Here is a 16,127-nt window from a genome sequence, read left to right as displayed (position 1 = left end):
AAAACTTTTTTAAATCTTATTTGCAAAGCTAATAAGACGGTTTTCGAAAATTAAGGAAAAAACAGTTTTCAACCAACAACAAGGAAGAAAAGGTTGTTGTCGACGGCTATATGAAGTCAGTGCTCTTACGAGAGTTGTTTTCATAGGACATAGGCTATAAGCAAGGTCGATTGCCCTCTCGAGTCTATAAGCCTTTTTTCTCCCGCAAACCCCTTTACACATTCTTTGATTCTCTAACTTATATGTTGGCATGTTTAGCTTTGATCACATGTTTGATCATGCTTAGTAGTGGCATTACTTGTCCTTATAGCATAGATTACATGCTTAACTGTAGCATTGCTTATTGCTTAGTATTGTATGTTTCTTTATTGCCTTGATCACATGCTTAGCTGTAGCTCTATCTATCTTTTCCTTGCTTTCATCACATGCTTATTCACATGTTTAGCTATAGCATTTAATTGCCTATTCTATCTTGATTACCAGGTTAGCTGTAGTTTTATCTGTTTATTCTATCTCTTAATATATGCTCATCATATATATGCTTATCTGCTTAGTTGTAGCATGCATGTGAATGTTTACTGCTTTCCTAGATGTGAAGAGCTAGGATTAGTGGAGACAAGTATCAGGGTCATCCGATATTGGATTGGTATTAGTATTCTCCGCCTCCCCATGAGTGATGTGAGGATCTTTGATTCATATTCTGTATGTACTTGGCCTGAATATATTTGAGAGGAGGAGACAACAGATTCTAGTGTTCATTCCCATGTCAGGTGATACTGATATCAACCCTCCTTAGGTCATGGATGTTTTTTCCTTTCTTTTGTGGATGTGCTTGCCCATCTCCGAGCCATGCATGCTTTGGATAGGTCGTCTTCTCGGGGATGTAGGTTCCCATTATATGTTTTCGCCCAAAATTCTTCGAAAATAATAAAAATGGCATAAGAGACCGAGTTTTCTCAGGCTAGTGGGGTGCCTAACACCTTCCCCACTCGTAACCAGGCACGGACCCTTTCTTTTCTAGTTATCCGTTGCACAGAGTTTATTATGGGTCGAAATGCATTTTTTCTTTGTATTCAATAAGTATTGCATGACCGAATAATTCAAGGAGGGGCGTACAGCAGGGAGGGTCCTTTTAAGTAGATGACTAGTCGGGCCGTCGAAGCGGGACTTCTTTGGGTTCCAGGCCTTAATCCTGGATGGCGACTCTTCTTTTCAGCTTCTCATTAGATCCTTAGATCTATGTGGGAATGTTATAGGCAGGTACGACTTGGTTCCGAGTTCCGACTTCAAATCAAGTGGTATCGAACGCCATAGCCTCATGCTGTGATGGCACTATTTGAGAGAGCCACTGCGGAGCTCTCCAACTCATGTGGAGATCGAGAGGCCGCGGGGTCTCATCCCGCCGTCCGCCTCTAATAATTATTTTTGGTCATTGAGGCTCAACATTAGTTTTATACATCGACGGTCCAGATTAATCGAAGGTGACTCTAATTACATGGGCAATCAACTTTGTGATCAATCATAACAATCAAGTTTTGGGTCCCACATGAGAATATGTATGTGTAATTGAGACCATTGATCTTGTAGGCCATCCTAAGGCTACTCACATGGTCATGGTCCCACGCCCAAAGGACATGCCGTCCATAAGATAAAAACATTAAGGGCACGTTTGGCTACCATTAATTTATTTTTATGATAACTAGCTTCTCCAAGCGGTGTGGTGGTGTGGGAGAGGGATAGAGACACGAGAGGGAATAAGTGAGGGTGGGAAAGAAAAGCTTGAAAAACCATGAAACACAAATCTCACCTCAAAATATGTTCAAAAATTTCCTCCTGTTTTTAGCCACTTACCACTCTCAACCCAGTCGTGCCGTCTCAAGTCTCTCCTTCTCCTACCCACACTACCCCTCTCGCATTACTCGGAGAAGCAAATTTAGCATGCAAAAAAATTTTCATAGTTGCCAGACATACTCTTGAGGCATGTTTGGCTACCATGAATTTTTTTTCATGATAAACTAGTATCTCGAAGGGGTGGGAGAAGGGTACGGCTGGTGAAGTGGCTAAAATTTAGAAAACAAAAATAAAGATACTTGTGTCTCCAAGTGGTGAGAAGTGGCTAAAAATCAAGAAACAAAATACTACCCAAAATAGGATCGAATTTTTCCTGTTTTTAACCATTTCTCGCCTTCCTCTCAATCGTGCCCTCTCAAATCTCTCTCCTCCCACCTGCCCTTTCCCTCACTCACCACTCGGAGACACAAATTTATCATGAAACATAAATTCCCGGATGCCAGCCATGGCCTAAAAAATCAATGGTTTAACGTAAGGTCGGCAGGAATATGCCACACTGTCACTAGCGGTGGGGCCCCAAAAATGGCTCTGAGGAAAGATTCTTACAGCCACATTATGTGTAGCAAAATTCGCAAGAGAAGACTATGCAGACAATCACCTGTCAGAGAACCACTAATGATCGATTCGTGGGTCCCATATAGGGACATCTATGAGCAATCGAGACTATTGATCTTGTAGAATATCATATGGCAATTAGTCAGTAGTCGGATCAACGGATTTGATCATGTCCACGTGGTGCAAAAAAGCCCCAAAAAATGGACTTTACAAAAGAGCCTAAGAGCCACCGTGTCTTTAGAATTTTGCAATTTGCAATATATAAAGGGAAATGTTATCAGCACTGCTGTATTTTGATGAGGGCACTCCTCACTTTATTAAAAGTACGGTATGGCCGGCGCCATTCAATGATCCAAACCGTCCATTAGATGGGCCACAGCCTGAATAGGTTGTGCCCAAAAAATCATTTTCATAGGTTGATCCTTACCCTCCGATCTATACGGGGTTAGGATCAACCCTCTAACATTCAGATCGGAGGGTTGGGATCAACCTATGGAAATGATTTTTGAGGCACAAGCTATTTAGGCTGTGGCCCATCTAATGGACGGTTTGGATCATCTTATGGTGCGGGCCATACCGTACTTCTAATAAAGTGAGGAGTGCCCTTATCAAAATACAGTAGTGCTGATAACATTTCCCTATATAAATGGCAATTTGGGAGCCGGGGTACAAATGTAAGCAACTAATTAGAAACTAATGCTATTTAAATGACTAAAATAGAGACAAAAAAGGAAAGAATTCGTTACAGGCAAACGGGCGCACATATGAAATCCAAAGTGGTTAAATGACTAAAGTGCCCTTCATTTCTAGAACGCACCGAAATACTATTTAAGTTCACAGTAACTGAACTAATCGGAGGCAAGGTATTTGTAACTGTTTGAACGAATGGAAAATTTTTATTGGAAATACTTTTCCATGCAAAATACATTTTGAGAGTTTGTAAACTCTCAGTTTTCATGGAAGGTGTTTTTTTTTTCCCAACCCAATATTTTACTTGTTTTGAATGAAAAATGGAAACCAAATAGACCCTCGGAATTATTTTATGGATGACCGAAGGTCCAAAACATGTGACAAGAAGAAATGAAATCTACTTTTGTTAAATGACCAAAATACCCTTAAGGTCAACCCCCTTGAACTCTTCTAAAAACATTCTATGGTGAGAAATGACCAAACTATCCTTTATCACGAAATGCCCTTTATCTAAACAATAAGGAGCCAAAAAGGAATGAACCCTTAATTGGTTTAATTGTTAGTCATCCAAGATCAGTGGGGCCTACCATAGTGCATCAATTTCCAAATATCTTGAAGTTGGAATGATCCTAACCGTTCGATTGATAGACTTTTGCTCGTTGGTTGTAAAGCATTTTGCCAATTTCGATCCAAGCCGTTGGATGCCACATATTAGATTAATAGGATTTTTTGATGGATGGTGTATTTGGATTGTGGCCCCATCATGGTTGGACCCATCGGATGTCGAAGTCAAATCTGCATCAAATGTGCCACGTGAATTATTATAACTTATGTAGACGACAATAAAATATTTTATTTTTGAATGACTAAAATGCCTTTTAACTTAAATGACGAAAATACCCCCATATGGTGCATGGCAAGCAAAACATATGCAAGAGTAGAATAAAGAAGAAAGTAGGTCAGCATGTAAGGGATGAGGGGAGCTGGATGCAATCCCTTCCGTCCATCCCAACCCTTGATTTAGCTTATTTATTTATTTATTTTATATTTGATGGGCCATGCCCAAAAAATCATTTCCACATGATAATCCTAAGCTCTCCGATCTATAGAGGAACTGCATATTATTCTATAGATCGGAGGGTTGGGATCAACCTATGGAAATTATTTTTGAGGCACAATGTATTTACGTTGTGGCCCATCAAATGGACGGTTTGATCACTAATGGTGTAATCCGTATGGTACTTTTTGAAAAACACCAGACTGCACGGGCTTCATCGTATAGTTTAGCTACTGATATTGGCACTACCATATTTTATTATTGAGGAATGCTAAACTCACACGAGCCCTTGCAAAAAAAGGGTACAAGGGCGCTCCCATTGGTCAATTTCCATCGAAGGGCTGGGTAGAACTCGCCCCTAAAAGCTAGCCATTAGAGGGAGTGTGCACATTCCCTTATAACACATCCCCATCCACTTCACATATCCGATGTGGGACTATTTGCTTTTGCGTGGAACCCCAACAATTGACCAATGGGAGAGCCCTGGGGCCTTTTTTTTGCAAGGGCTCTTGTGAGTCTTGCATTCCTTTATTATTTGCACAAACTCATCCTGTCTGTTCTATTTTAGTTTAACTTTGAGAGCTTTTGGGGAACTGTAATAACTTTTGACAGCTGTTTAAATAATAAAAAACAAGATGAGTCCATGCAATTATCAAAATATGGTATTGCCAATATCAGTCTATAGTTTTTCTCTAGAAATAAAAAAAATCTCTTTTTTTGAAACCCAACCCAAAATCATCATCACCCATCATCTCTTGTTATTTCTAAACACCTGAGGATTGCCAACCTCTCTCTCTCTCTATCATCAATTTATATCCCTCTTTCTTTTTCTGCAAGAAGGAAAAAAAAGAAGAAGGGAAGGGGCTTTTAGGGAGGATGAACTGGCCCACTGTTCTTTATGAGCCTCCTCCCAGATCTTGATATTCTCGATTTCTCATTTGGGTCTCTCCCATCGGTGAGTTTTCCTGTCTTGTTCCATTGGATTATTTACTTTTGGGCTATCCGATCTCTACCCAATGGTTTTGAAATCTGTTGTTTTCATTGGATCTAACGTTTCTGGATTGAATTTTAGGGCACCATTTCATATGTGAATACTTTATATCAATTTTGGCCTAACTTCTCGACCAAGGTATTATTTTGATGGTTCTAATCAGTTCCTCTTTTCTGCAATTTGATTTATGTAATTTGTTTTTATGGTCTATCAAGCATTAATATTTCTGGGTATTCATTTTTTCGTCGAATTGTATGTTGTAGATTGAATCTGATGTTGGATTCTCTGTTTGCTATTGAATTGGGCATTTGATTATAATAAAAACGTTAGACAAACATTTATTAGGTCTTTTCGTTTTAGTATTTGAGTTTGTGATATTGTGAAGTTGGTTATTGATGTTGAATTCTCTGTTTGCTATTGAGTTGGGCATTTGATTGTAATAAAGACGTTAGAGGAACATGGAACTGGGATTTTTTCTACTTTGAATCAGGTCCTTTCATTTGAGTATTTGGGTTTGTTATATTGAGAGTTGGTTATTGATGTAATTCAACATGATGAGTGCAGAAGAAATGGAATCAGATCTTACCAAGCTTTTCATAGGTGGAATTTCGTGGGACACAAATGAAGATCGTCTAAAGGAGTATTTCAAGACATATGGAGAAGTGGTGGAAGCTGTGATCATGAAGGATCGGACCACAGGTCGTGCCCGTGGCTTTGGTTTTGTTGTTTTTGCAGATCAATCTGTTGCAGAGAGAGTTGTTATGGAGAAACATATAATCGATGGACGAACTGTGAGTATTCAATGACAAATATTCTTGAATGTGAAAACGGAGTTCTACATTTGGATTTTATATCTGGTTTTCAACAATATGAATTCTAAAAGATTCAATCCTCTTGGGCATTGCGAACGTTAAAAAATCATTGTCAAACAACCCATTACTCCAAAAGCTTAAGCTGTTAGTGTTGGTGTTATTTAATCATTTACACTTCAACACTCGCCCTCACGTGTGTCCCCACTTTTTCAGCTCGACCATACACATGGATTTTTATTATCAAGGAGTTGTTGGGTTTTGAATCCAGGACATTCTGTGAGTCAATAGCTCTGATACCATGTGAAACAGCCAATTATTCCAAAAGCTTAAGCTGTTAGACTTGGTGTTATTTAATCATTTATGCTTCAACAATCAATTTTAGGAATGGGTTTTCATTATCTGATTTTGAACTTCAACAAATTCTTAGGTTGAGGCAAAGAAGGCAGTTCCTAGGGATGATCAGCACATTCTCAATAGAAACAATAGTAGTGTCCATGGATCGTCTTCTCCTGCTCGCGCAAAGAAGATATTCGTCGGAGGTTTAGCATCCACAGTAACAGAGAGTGATTTCAAAATGTATTTCGATCAGTTTGGAATAATCACGGATGTTGTGGTAATGTACGACCACAACACCCAAAGGCCACGAGGTTTTGGATTCATCACTTATGATTCAGAGGATGCTGTGGAGAAAGTCTTGCTAAAAACCTTCCATGAATTGAATGGTAAGATGGTTGAGGTCAAGAGGGCTGTTCCCAAAGAGTTATCCCCTGGGCCTAATCGAAGTCCGTTAGGTGGATATAACTATGGTCTGAATAGGGCCTATAACTTTCTTAATGGCTATGCACAAGGATATAATCCAAACTTAGTTGGAGGCTATGGAATGCGGATGGATGGAAGATTTGCTGGAATGGCTGGTGGTCGAAATGGATTTCCCTCATTTGGCCCTCCTGGTTATGGGATGGGTGTGAATTTTGATCCTGGATTGAGCCCAAACTACGGAGGGAGTGCAAATTTCAATACTAATCTTGGATACGGACGTGGATTGGACTCTTATTACAGTGGAAACTCGAGTAGATATGGTAATCCTATTGGATTTGGTGGAGGTAGTGGAGGAAATGGGTCCATTTTAAGCTCAAGAAATGTATGGGGGAATGGGGGACTCAATTATGCAAACAGTTCAGTAAATTCTACCACTTACATGGGCACTCGAAGTGGAAATATGGGAGGCTTTGGTAATAATGGTGTGAATTGGGGCTCATCTACTATTTCGGCACAGGGAGGGATGAGTGCTAATGGCTTTAATAGTGGCAATCTTGGATATAGAAATGGTGAAAACAGTTATGGGTTAGGTGGAAATGGTTATAGAAGGAGCAGTGGGACGGGTGGGGCCCCGTCATCATATGCTGCGACGAATGGTGGGTATGATGGAGCGTATTCCGATCTTTATGGTGGAAGTTCAGTTTATGGGGACCCAACTTGGCGATCCGCAACTCCTGAACTAGAGGGCTCTGGTTCATTTGGTTATGGGCTCGGAAGTACAGCTTCAGATGTTACAGCTATAGGTTCCGCTGGTTATATGAGTGGTTATAATGTTACCAATAGACAATCAAATAGAGGTAAGAGTTCTCTTTAGCATTTAAAGAAGTGTTCTGCAATGATTTTTATTAACACAAGGTAATACATTCTAGATATTCAAATATGCAGATGTATGTTATCGAAGGCCTTGAATGCTTGTGGGCATACTTTTCAACTTAAACTCTTCTTTCTTATTGCAATAGATTGGAATTTGATTCTTAAGTGTAAAACAATCAATCACTCCAAAAGCTTAAGCTGTTAGAGTTGTTGTTATTTAATCATTTAATTTACTTCAACACTCCCCCTCACTTGTGGCCCCTCTTTTTTTGGGTTGGCCTTACACGTGGACTTTTAATATCGTGGAGTTGTGAGTTTTGAACCCAAAACCTGTTGCTCTGATACCATGTGAAACAACAATTACTCCAAAAGCTTGAGCTGTTGGAGAGAGGCGTTATTTAACTCCCCCTCACATGTGGCCCCTCCTTTTAGGGTTGGCCTACAGGATGTGAGTTTTGAACCCAGGCATTTGCTCTAATTCCATGTGAACAACCAATTTCTCCAAAAGCTTAAGCTGTTGGAGAGGCGTTATTTAATCTTTTATACCTTAACATCATGTTCTCTCCTGATTTCTATTTCATGTTTTGGCTTCCTTCAGCGATCAGTTACATTTTTCTTGCAAAATTCTTATAATTGCATGTTCTTGATCATCACTTGAACAGGAATTGCTGCCTAGGAGGATCATTCTTTGAAGAAATAGTGGAGATTATAGTAGGTGAAGAAATCCGGTGAAAAAGGTGAACGGCTGTGAATTTCGCATGTCTCATTAATATTTCAGTTAATTGATTATCTAGAGCTAACTGGAGTGTTTGGTTTGAGAATTCAAATTCAGAGAGCATTATACGGGGTTTTGTTTAAGGTTTGAGATTTGAATTAATTTCTACATTGAGTATAGGTTTTATTTCTTGGGTTTTGATTGAGTTGTAAAATCAGATTGCGGGATATACTCAGAAGAGTTACAATTTATGCAAATATCATCTTACGCGATGCATCAAATAGACTATTTTTTTCCTGTTGTAATGTCTGGCAAAGTTTCTAGTTTCTGGTAATTTCTTTTTCTTTTTCTTTTTTCATTTCCACAGATGTTCCGAGTTCTGGTTTGTTTACATGCGTGAACCTTTCAAGGTTACCATCTTGGTCCCTAAGATTAAGTTGCCAAATATTCTAATTGATTTCAGTGAGAAACTCGGTTTCAAGATGCTTCATTTGTGAATTTGATGTTGAATAAAACTATATCCTTTTATCATATTTTTTCAGCCAAAACACTTCAGAGGAGTACATGGCTTTCCTTTAGCTATATAATTAATGGGTACTCTGCATTTGGTAACTGGTTAGCTTTCGAAATTGGTGAGCCTTTTTTGGTTGGTTGGTAAGCTGGGATTGAACCTACAACCTCATGGTTGAGATACAAAGCCTCAACTAATTGAGCTATAATAGCTATGCCTATAGCTCATTCACTGGTCATAGAACTTTTAACATTTTAATTTTAAAAACTATAGGTTTTATAAGGAGTCAGATCACTTTTGGAGTGTTGGTTTTGCGTAAATACCTTGAGTATTGTGGTCTTTGTTGAGTTGAGTTGAGTTGAGTTGAGTTGAGATTGTGGTCCAGTCCATCTTATGTCTTATCGCTTTCCTCTTGGAACGGAATAGAAAATCTAATCCGCAGTGTTCGAATGATCTACCTACAACATCTATAAATAATTCATTTTCTTAAACCAAATCTACAAATTTTCTTGCTTGTAATGGAGAATGTAGTTTTCAGTCTAACCAATATGATAAATGGCTCAGACATGACACAAGACTCAGTTGGGTCCTCTGTCAGGTTTTACTGGGTATCCTGTCTTGCCACTAACATGTTGAGACAAAAAAAATAAATTGAAATGGGTAATTAAGGTAATTAAAATAGCATTGACGCTCATCCTTGGAGATTTGCACATATGGTTGATGAGATTAAGGACCGCATGACTTGTTTTCGAGTTCGATTCCAGCACGTTAGAAGGTAGGCTAATAGTGGTGTGGATAGGTTAGCCATGGCTGGAGTTGTGAGGGTTAACTTAGTGATTTTTGACTTCCTCCCTGAGCTCCCCTGTTTTTGCTCTTATGTATGTCTTCTTTGCATATAGTTTTTATTCTTCTTTGTTTTGACTATTTCTCCCTTTTTTCCTTAAATAAAATGGAGAGGCCACTAAAACAAAATTCTCTATTATTCAAAAAAAGGAAATCCTTTACTAATAAAAGGGAAAATCCCTGAAAAATCGTCTGCTTCTTTCCCGCTATTGCCTTATGCGTCCCACCTTAATTTCCGTAAAACTCCCACTTATGTCCTTTTTCAATACTTTTTTTTCGTCATTTCCGCATCTCATATGCCCTTGCACATGAGTTAAAAAAAAGCCAGCTGTCTCCTTTTATGCCTTTTTTGTTCCGTAATTGTCATAATTTTTTCAATTTTATTTGCATTTTTGACCGTAATTGTCATATTTTAGTACCTTCGTTCGGTATTTTCTTCATAATTTTCTGCTTTGCTTCCATGTTCCCGTAATTTTTCATTTAAAACTTAGTACACGATTATTATTTATTGCTATTATGTATTGCTAGCCACCTTTGCACAAATCGCACTTCTACCAATCTTTGCAGCAAAAGATGGGCGACAAGTAGAAAAGTACGCTCGGCGAAGGTGGCTAGCAAATCCCTATACAAAAAAAAGGGAAATGTTATCGGCACTACTGTATTTTGATGAGAGCACTACTCACTTTATTAAAAGTACAGTATGGCCATACGTCAAAAATCCATTTGACCCGCGGGCCGACCCGGCCCTCACGGGGTGGTTGCGGGTCCAAGCCCAATGACCCGTAAAATTTTCCGCGTCACTTTCACCCGGCTCGTTTGACCCGTTTCCCCATGATTTTAGAGGGAAATGATGTGATTATGAGAGTTTTTATATATAGTGTAAGTCCTTATAGTGAGTATTGTTTTTCAAAAAGTATTGTATGGCTTACATTGTAGGATGATCCAAACCGTACATTTGATGGGCCACAATGTAAGTAGGTTGAGTGCCAAAATTCATTTCCATAGGATAATTCAACCCTCCAATCAATAAATGTTCCTAAATATGCCGTTCCTCTATAGACTGCAGGGCTAGGATCATCGCATGGAAATGTGTTTTTTCAGAACATCCTATTTACGATGTGGCCCATCAATTGGACGGTTTGGATCATCCTATGGTGTAAGTTAAACAGTTCTTTTTTTTAATAGGGAGTAAGAAATATGTTTTTGGTTTGCAAGCTTTGTCACAAAATTCTTGTTACAATGTATATGGTGTAAGCCCATGTAGTGAACTATTTTTTAATAAGCCGGTAGGGATCCTCACAAAACCTCAACTTACCTATCAAAAATTGGAGTGAATATTTTACGGCCTACACCATAGGATGATCCAAACCATCCATTTGATCATTCTCAAAGGAGGATCGCATCCCTACAATCTATAGATAAATGACATATTTTGGAAATCCCGTAACTGTTGGGATTATCCTATGGAAATGATTTTTGGCATACAACCTATGGTGTAAGTCCGTACAATCAAGTATTTTTCAAAAGAATCGTACGCCCTGTATCATAGGATGATCCAAACCGTCCATTTAATGGGCCACAATATAAATTGATTGTTCCCAAAAAATAATGTACATATGATAATTCCATGCCCTTCTTTTAGAAAAACTTCCTACTATATCCTATTAGCTGGGGGCATTTACGTCATTTTGATGCTAGAAGTTTGTTTGAATGAGAAATGATTTGAGGGTACAATCGTCAATTGGATACGAAAAGTACTGCCATATGGTACCTGTCTATGACAATTACGGGAAAAAACTACGAAAAAGAGGTATAGACATATGACAATGACGAAAAAACTACGTTATATGACGCATTCGAGACAAGTTACAAAATATTGACGGATGCCGAGCACCTGAAGAGGAACAACAATTATGGAAACCTCTATCGATTGGAGGGCTACGATAAGCCTATGGAAATGATTTTACAAGCACAACTGATTGATGTTGTGTTCCATCACATGAACGGTTTGGATCAACCTATAACCCTTTACAGATCGGAGGGTTAGGATCAACCTATGAAAATTAGTTTTAGGGCACAACCTATTTAGGCAGTGACCCATCTAATGGACGGTTTGGATCATCCTATGGTATGGGCCATACCGTACATTTTAATAAAGTGAGGAGTGCGATCATCAAAATATGGTGAGTAGTGCCATTATAAAATATGGCAGTGAGGACATTAACACTATATATAATTTGAAACCATCGCTGTTACTTGGATGTTCCCACGCGGGTTGGGTTCAACCCGAATTTGGGTTGGGTTGGGTTAAGATTTTTCGCAAATCGGGTTGGGTTAGGTTGGGGTGTCGGGCAACCCGACTTGACCCGAAACCCGAATTTGGGTTCCGTTTGAAGAAGTTCTGTATATATATTTTTCTTTTTCAACATTGAAATAGTCTCCACAGTCCATAATGGACGGTTTGGATAATCCTATGGTGCGGGCTATACCGTACTTTAATCAAGTGAGGACTGTGATCATCAAAATATAGTAGTGTGGATAACATTTCCCTTTGTTAATTATTAGTCCCTGTTTGTTTTGGATTTTGAGAACCGATTGTGAGTTAAAAACTGATTATTGGTGACTCACTATTGGTTCCCAAAATCCAAAACAACTCGGCTTGAGTTGAGGTGGTCAACAATTGGTACCATATCAAATCGGGTCAACCCGACCCAACCCAGCCCGAATTAGAAATCGGGTTGGTTCGGGTTGAGGAAATTGCAAATCGGGTTGGGTTGGGTTGAACCCAGCCGGGTTGGACATCGGGTTGGGTCGGGTTGGCCTCAACCCGACCCAACCCGACCCGAGTTACACCCCTAACGATGACGAAAAAACTACTTTTCCTTATTCACTATGTGAGGGTCAAATTACAAAAAGTTTGATATTACGAAAGACACTTTTTTTTTCCAAACAACGAAAAAAACTGTTCATAAAAGTAATGGAATAGAGTAGGTCAGCCCTTACGAAACAACGAAAGACACTTAGGAACCAAGATGATTGATCTTCCCTCTAAGAAGATCAATCACGTTAGGCAATGTCTGAAACCATTTATAATCCCACATGCATACGATACCAACAAAAAATAATTATTACTCACCACTTGACATTTCATAAGGGATGACCTACTCTATTCCATTACTTTTCATGGAGGAGTTAGAAGGACTAAAAAAAATGAATTGCCAAAGTGCCCGTCGAATAGAAAATGGATTCTGAAGTTTTTGTACAAACTTCTTGTTTTACCTTAAAATTCACAACCATCTCTCCTATTCTGGACAAGTAGATTCAATCCCCTATAGTTGAAAGCTTTGAAGACTATGTGGCTCTCCACCTTGTGATTTGTTTTCTGTATTCGGACCATCCCGTCCCCTTTTTTTTGCAATAAAGTTGGCTACCATTTAAAAAAAAAATGAATTGCCAAAGTGCTCGTCGTTTAGAAAATGGATTCCAAAGTCTTTGTACAAACTTCTTGTTAATACATATGTTGAAATAAACAAATTGAAATAAACAACGAAAGTTCATGAAAATGTCAAATTACTTTTCCTTATTCACTGTCATTTTTTTAACCAAACTGATTATAAAAAAAACTTTTATCTTTTTACCTTTTCTTTCCACGCAAAATTGTACGTAAAACAAATTTTATGCCCATTTTTAAGGTTTGTAAAACAAATTTTATGCTCATTTTAGTTTTACGCCTATTTTAGGGAGCCTGGCTATTAGTCATTGCTCTTCTACCACTTCATCAATCAATTGATATGCAACTACGCATTTGTGGTACCTCATGCTCGGAGCATCTTCATCTTGCTTTTCTTTATGTCTTGCTTTTCAGAAGTTGCCAAGTGGGCTCCATAGCGATTGTTATGTTAGCATAGTATGAATTAAAATTAATACGCACGTGCAAATGTTGCACGTGCCTTTTTTACTAGTACTAATAAAATGGAGAGGCCACTAAAACAAAATTAATAAAATGGCTGGGTACCTTTTAATTCTCTGATACAGCTTGGAAGAAACCCCCCAATGCTTTTGGTAGCACATGTTGCATCTAAAATTTAGAAACCCAAAGTGAAAATTTCATCTATATGATTCTGAGGAAATGCAAAGCCACCTATAGCTCAATGCTCATTCAATGCACATGTAAGAAGAACACAATATTTAGTAAATTTCATATGATGTTCTCTTTTACAAATTTATCATGCTTTGCACTTTTGTTTATAGATTTTGATATTTTGTTTAGGGAAATGATTTCTGCACAAACATATTTTGATACATGCGCTCACTTGCTTGTCTTATAGTATTTAAAGAGCTGTAAGAAGGTTATTCTGATTCACAAAAAGCACTTTCAAGCTAATAAAATGCTAAACAACAAGCAAGGTGAGTTCATGTATCAAAACTTGGCTGTGCTGAAATCATTTCCCTTTTCTTTTGCATATATTTACAACCACACTTGTGAGATGATATAACATTAAAGCGTATTTAAAAGACGGATGCTAAACTCACACAAGCCCTTGTAGAAACCGTCTAAAAGGGCTGCACCATTGGATCTACGCCATCCTGAGTACATTCATAATGCCACTGATAACAGTAGAAGAGGATGACGTGGATCAAATGGTGCAGCCCTTGTAGATTGTTTCTGCCAGGGCTCCTGTGAGTTTAGCATCTTTCATTGTGAAGTTGCTTAAACTGTGCTGGGACTGTTTAGAACAATTACCAAGATTCTCAGATTTTAGCGTCCATCGCATAGCGTTCACCGCGGATGGTCTGTTGCATGTCAGATGAGCCACCTCATGAATGAAGACAAAAGCTGCTGTATGTGGCCGGTCTGACATGCAACAGACCATCCGCGATAGACGCTAGCAAATCCCTTCCTAATTTCTTCCAAACTTTCTCTTTCAGACATGAAAAGCAAATTGATTTATTTATTGGCCGTTGATTTAATGGCTATGATTCTTCAATCTAAGAGCTTCATCTTAAGGACCCTTGGATTAAGGTTCTTAGATAATGGTAATTCTTGTAGGTCTGCTCATGAACTTATAGGTTCCTTCAGACGTAAAAATGGACGTAAAATTTGTTTTATATTCATTTATACAATATAAAACAAATTTTACGTCCATTTTTACGTTGAAAGAAATAGAGCCTTACTAAAATTGATCATACCAATGAAAATTTTTTCTTAGAAAAATGTTTACATGGAAAATGGATTTTCTAGTTTTTGGCTAACTTGTTTCCATTAAAATGTCCATTTTCTAAGGAAATTCAACCAGGCTTTTTTCCCTATAATTCTCCCCCAGATCCAACGTACCCATACATGATTGGCAAACATGACAGATTTTTTCTGAATTTTTTTCCTTGGAATTTTTTTTTTTCCAAAGTTTTATTATAATGCCAATTTGAGGTAAAAATTATTTCACTTAAAAATCTTCCTGCTAAAAATCATAGAAGGTGTTAACTGAAAAATTGTTTACCTAGAAAAAGGGTTAGCTAACCTTAGAAGGATCGTTTTCCACGAGAAAAAAATCAGGAAAAAAATTTCATGGTTCCCGAAAATACCCTCAATTTGAAAATAACATTGGAAATTATTTTTCTCCATGAAAAAAAGAAAATCCAGGATTAGTAGGTTTACAGTTTTCCTGGAAAAAATGAAGATTTTTTATTATTATTTTGGAATAAATTTTGGAATAAATTCCACGGAAAATGTGTTAACCAAATGCTTGAATATTCATTTTTCATTGAAATTTTTTTGTGCAATGTCCGCCGATTAGCAGCTTATTTCAAATTGTTTTGATAGGGCCCACATGGGCGGAACCGAATTGCTGTATTGAAATAAATGGGGCGATGATAAATTCGCCCCCAACAATAACGCAATGGCCTCCCTTAATAGTAATTAAGTAATTAACGAACGGGAGATGATTTTTTCGCCTCGCCCCAACAATTGCGCAACGGGAGATGATAAATTCGCCCCCAACTATAATGCCCCCCCTTCTAAAGTGAATTGTGGGCAGATTTTAATGTTCTTTTGACCTCAAATTAGGTTAATAGTGGGGCTCATTATCCTACAGGGGCGAAAAAAACATCGCCCTTAATGAACCCATTAATGACCAGTTAAAGTAACTGGTTGGAATGGGTTGAGCCTTAGCTCTAAGCGGCGAAAATTTCAGGCCCAAACCGTCCTTGGGCCAGGCATGAAATTCGTCATGGGCCGTGCCGTGCTGACATGAATCTGGTTGGGTTTAGGGAATAGGAACGGCATGCGGCTCGTCGTGCGATTCCGTGCTTGACCGTGTCAGCCCTAACTACTTGACTAGAAGGTTTACCATGAGTGGGCCCGGGGTAGTAGATGTCTACCCCCGTAGGACTCAACTCAGTAGATGACGAATGGAGAAAGGACTTTCACATATTCGATGTGATCAGGGGTGCAATATTTGACAGTCATCTTC

At 38.4% G+C, this 16,127-nt stretch overlaps 1 protein-coding gene across 3 annotated transcripts; it reads left to right on the top strand.

The window, feature by feature from the left end:
- Positions 1–4,868: 4,868 nt before the first annotated feature.
- LOC143855685 (heterogeneous nuclear ribonucleoprotein 1-like) lies at positions 4,869–8,586 on the top strand. Of its 3 annotated transcripts, XM_077365762.1 has the most exons (5): positions 4,869–5,108; positions 5,226–5,282; positions 5,709–5,935; positions 6,384–7,572; positions 8,251–8,586. In XM_077365762.1, the coding sequence occupies exons 3-5, from the start codon at positions 5,714–5,716 to the stop codon at positions 8,262–8,264; spliced, it is 1,425 nt and encodes a 474-aa protein (XP_077221877.1). In that variant the 5' UTR covers positions 4,869–5,108; positions 5,226–5,282; positions 5,709–5,713; the 3' UTR covers positions 8,265–8,586. The 3 variants fall into 3 exon arrangements, with proteins under 3 accessions (XP_077221877.1, XP_077221886.1, XP_077221870.1); XM_077365771.1 differs by lacking the exon at positions 5,226–5,282; XM_077365755.1 differs by lacking the exons at positions 4,869–5,108; positions 5,226–5,282 and having other exon boundaries at positions 5,302–5,935.
- The last annotated feature ends 7,541 nt before the right edge of the window (positions 8,587–16,127 follow it).

This window comes from Tasmannia lanceolata, unplaced genomic scaffold (genome assembly GCF_043159265.1).
Source record: "Tasmannia lanceolata isolate RefF3 unplaced genomic scaffold, GAP_Taslan_0.1 ptg000003l, whole genome shotgun sequence".
Lineage (NCBI taxonomy): Eukaryota > Viridiplantae > Streptophyta > Magnoliopsida > Canellales > Winteraceae > Tasmannia > Tasmannia lanceolata.
This window is presented reverse-complemented; position numbering and strand designations above follow the sequence as displayed.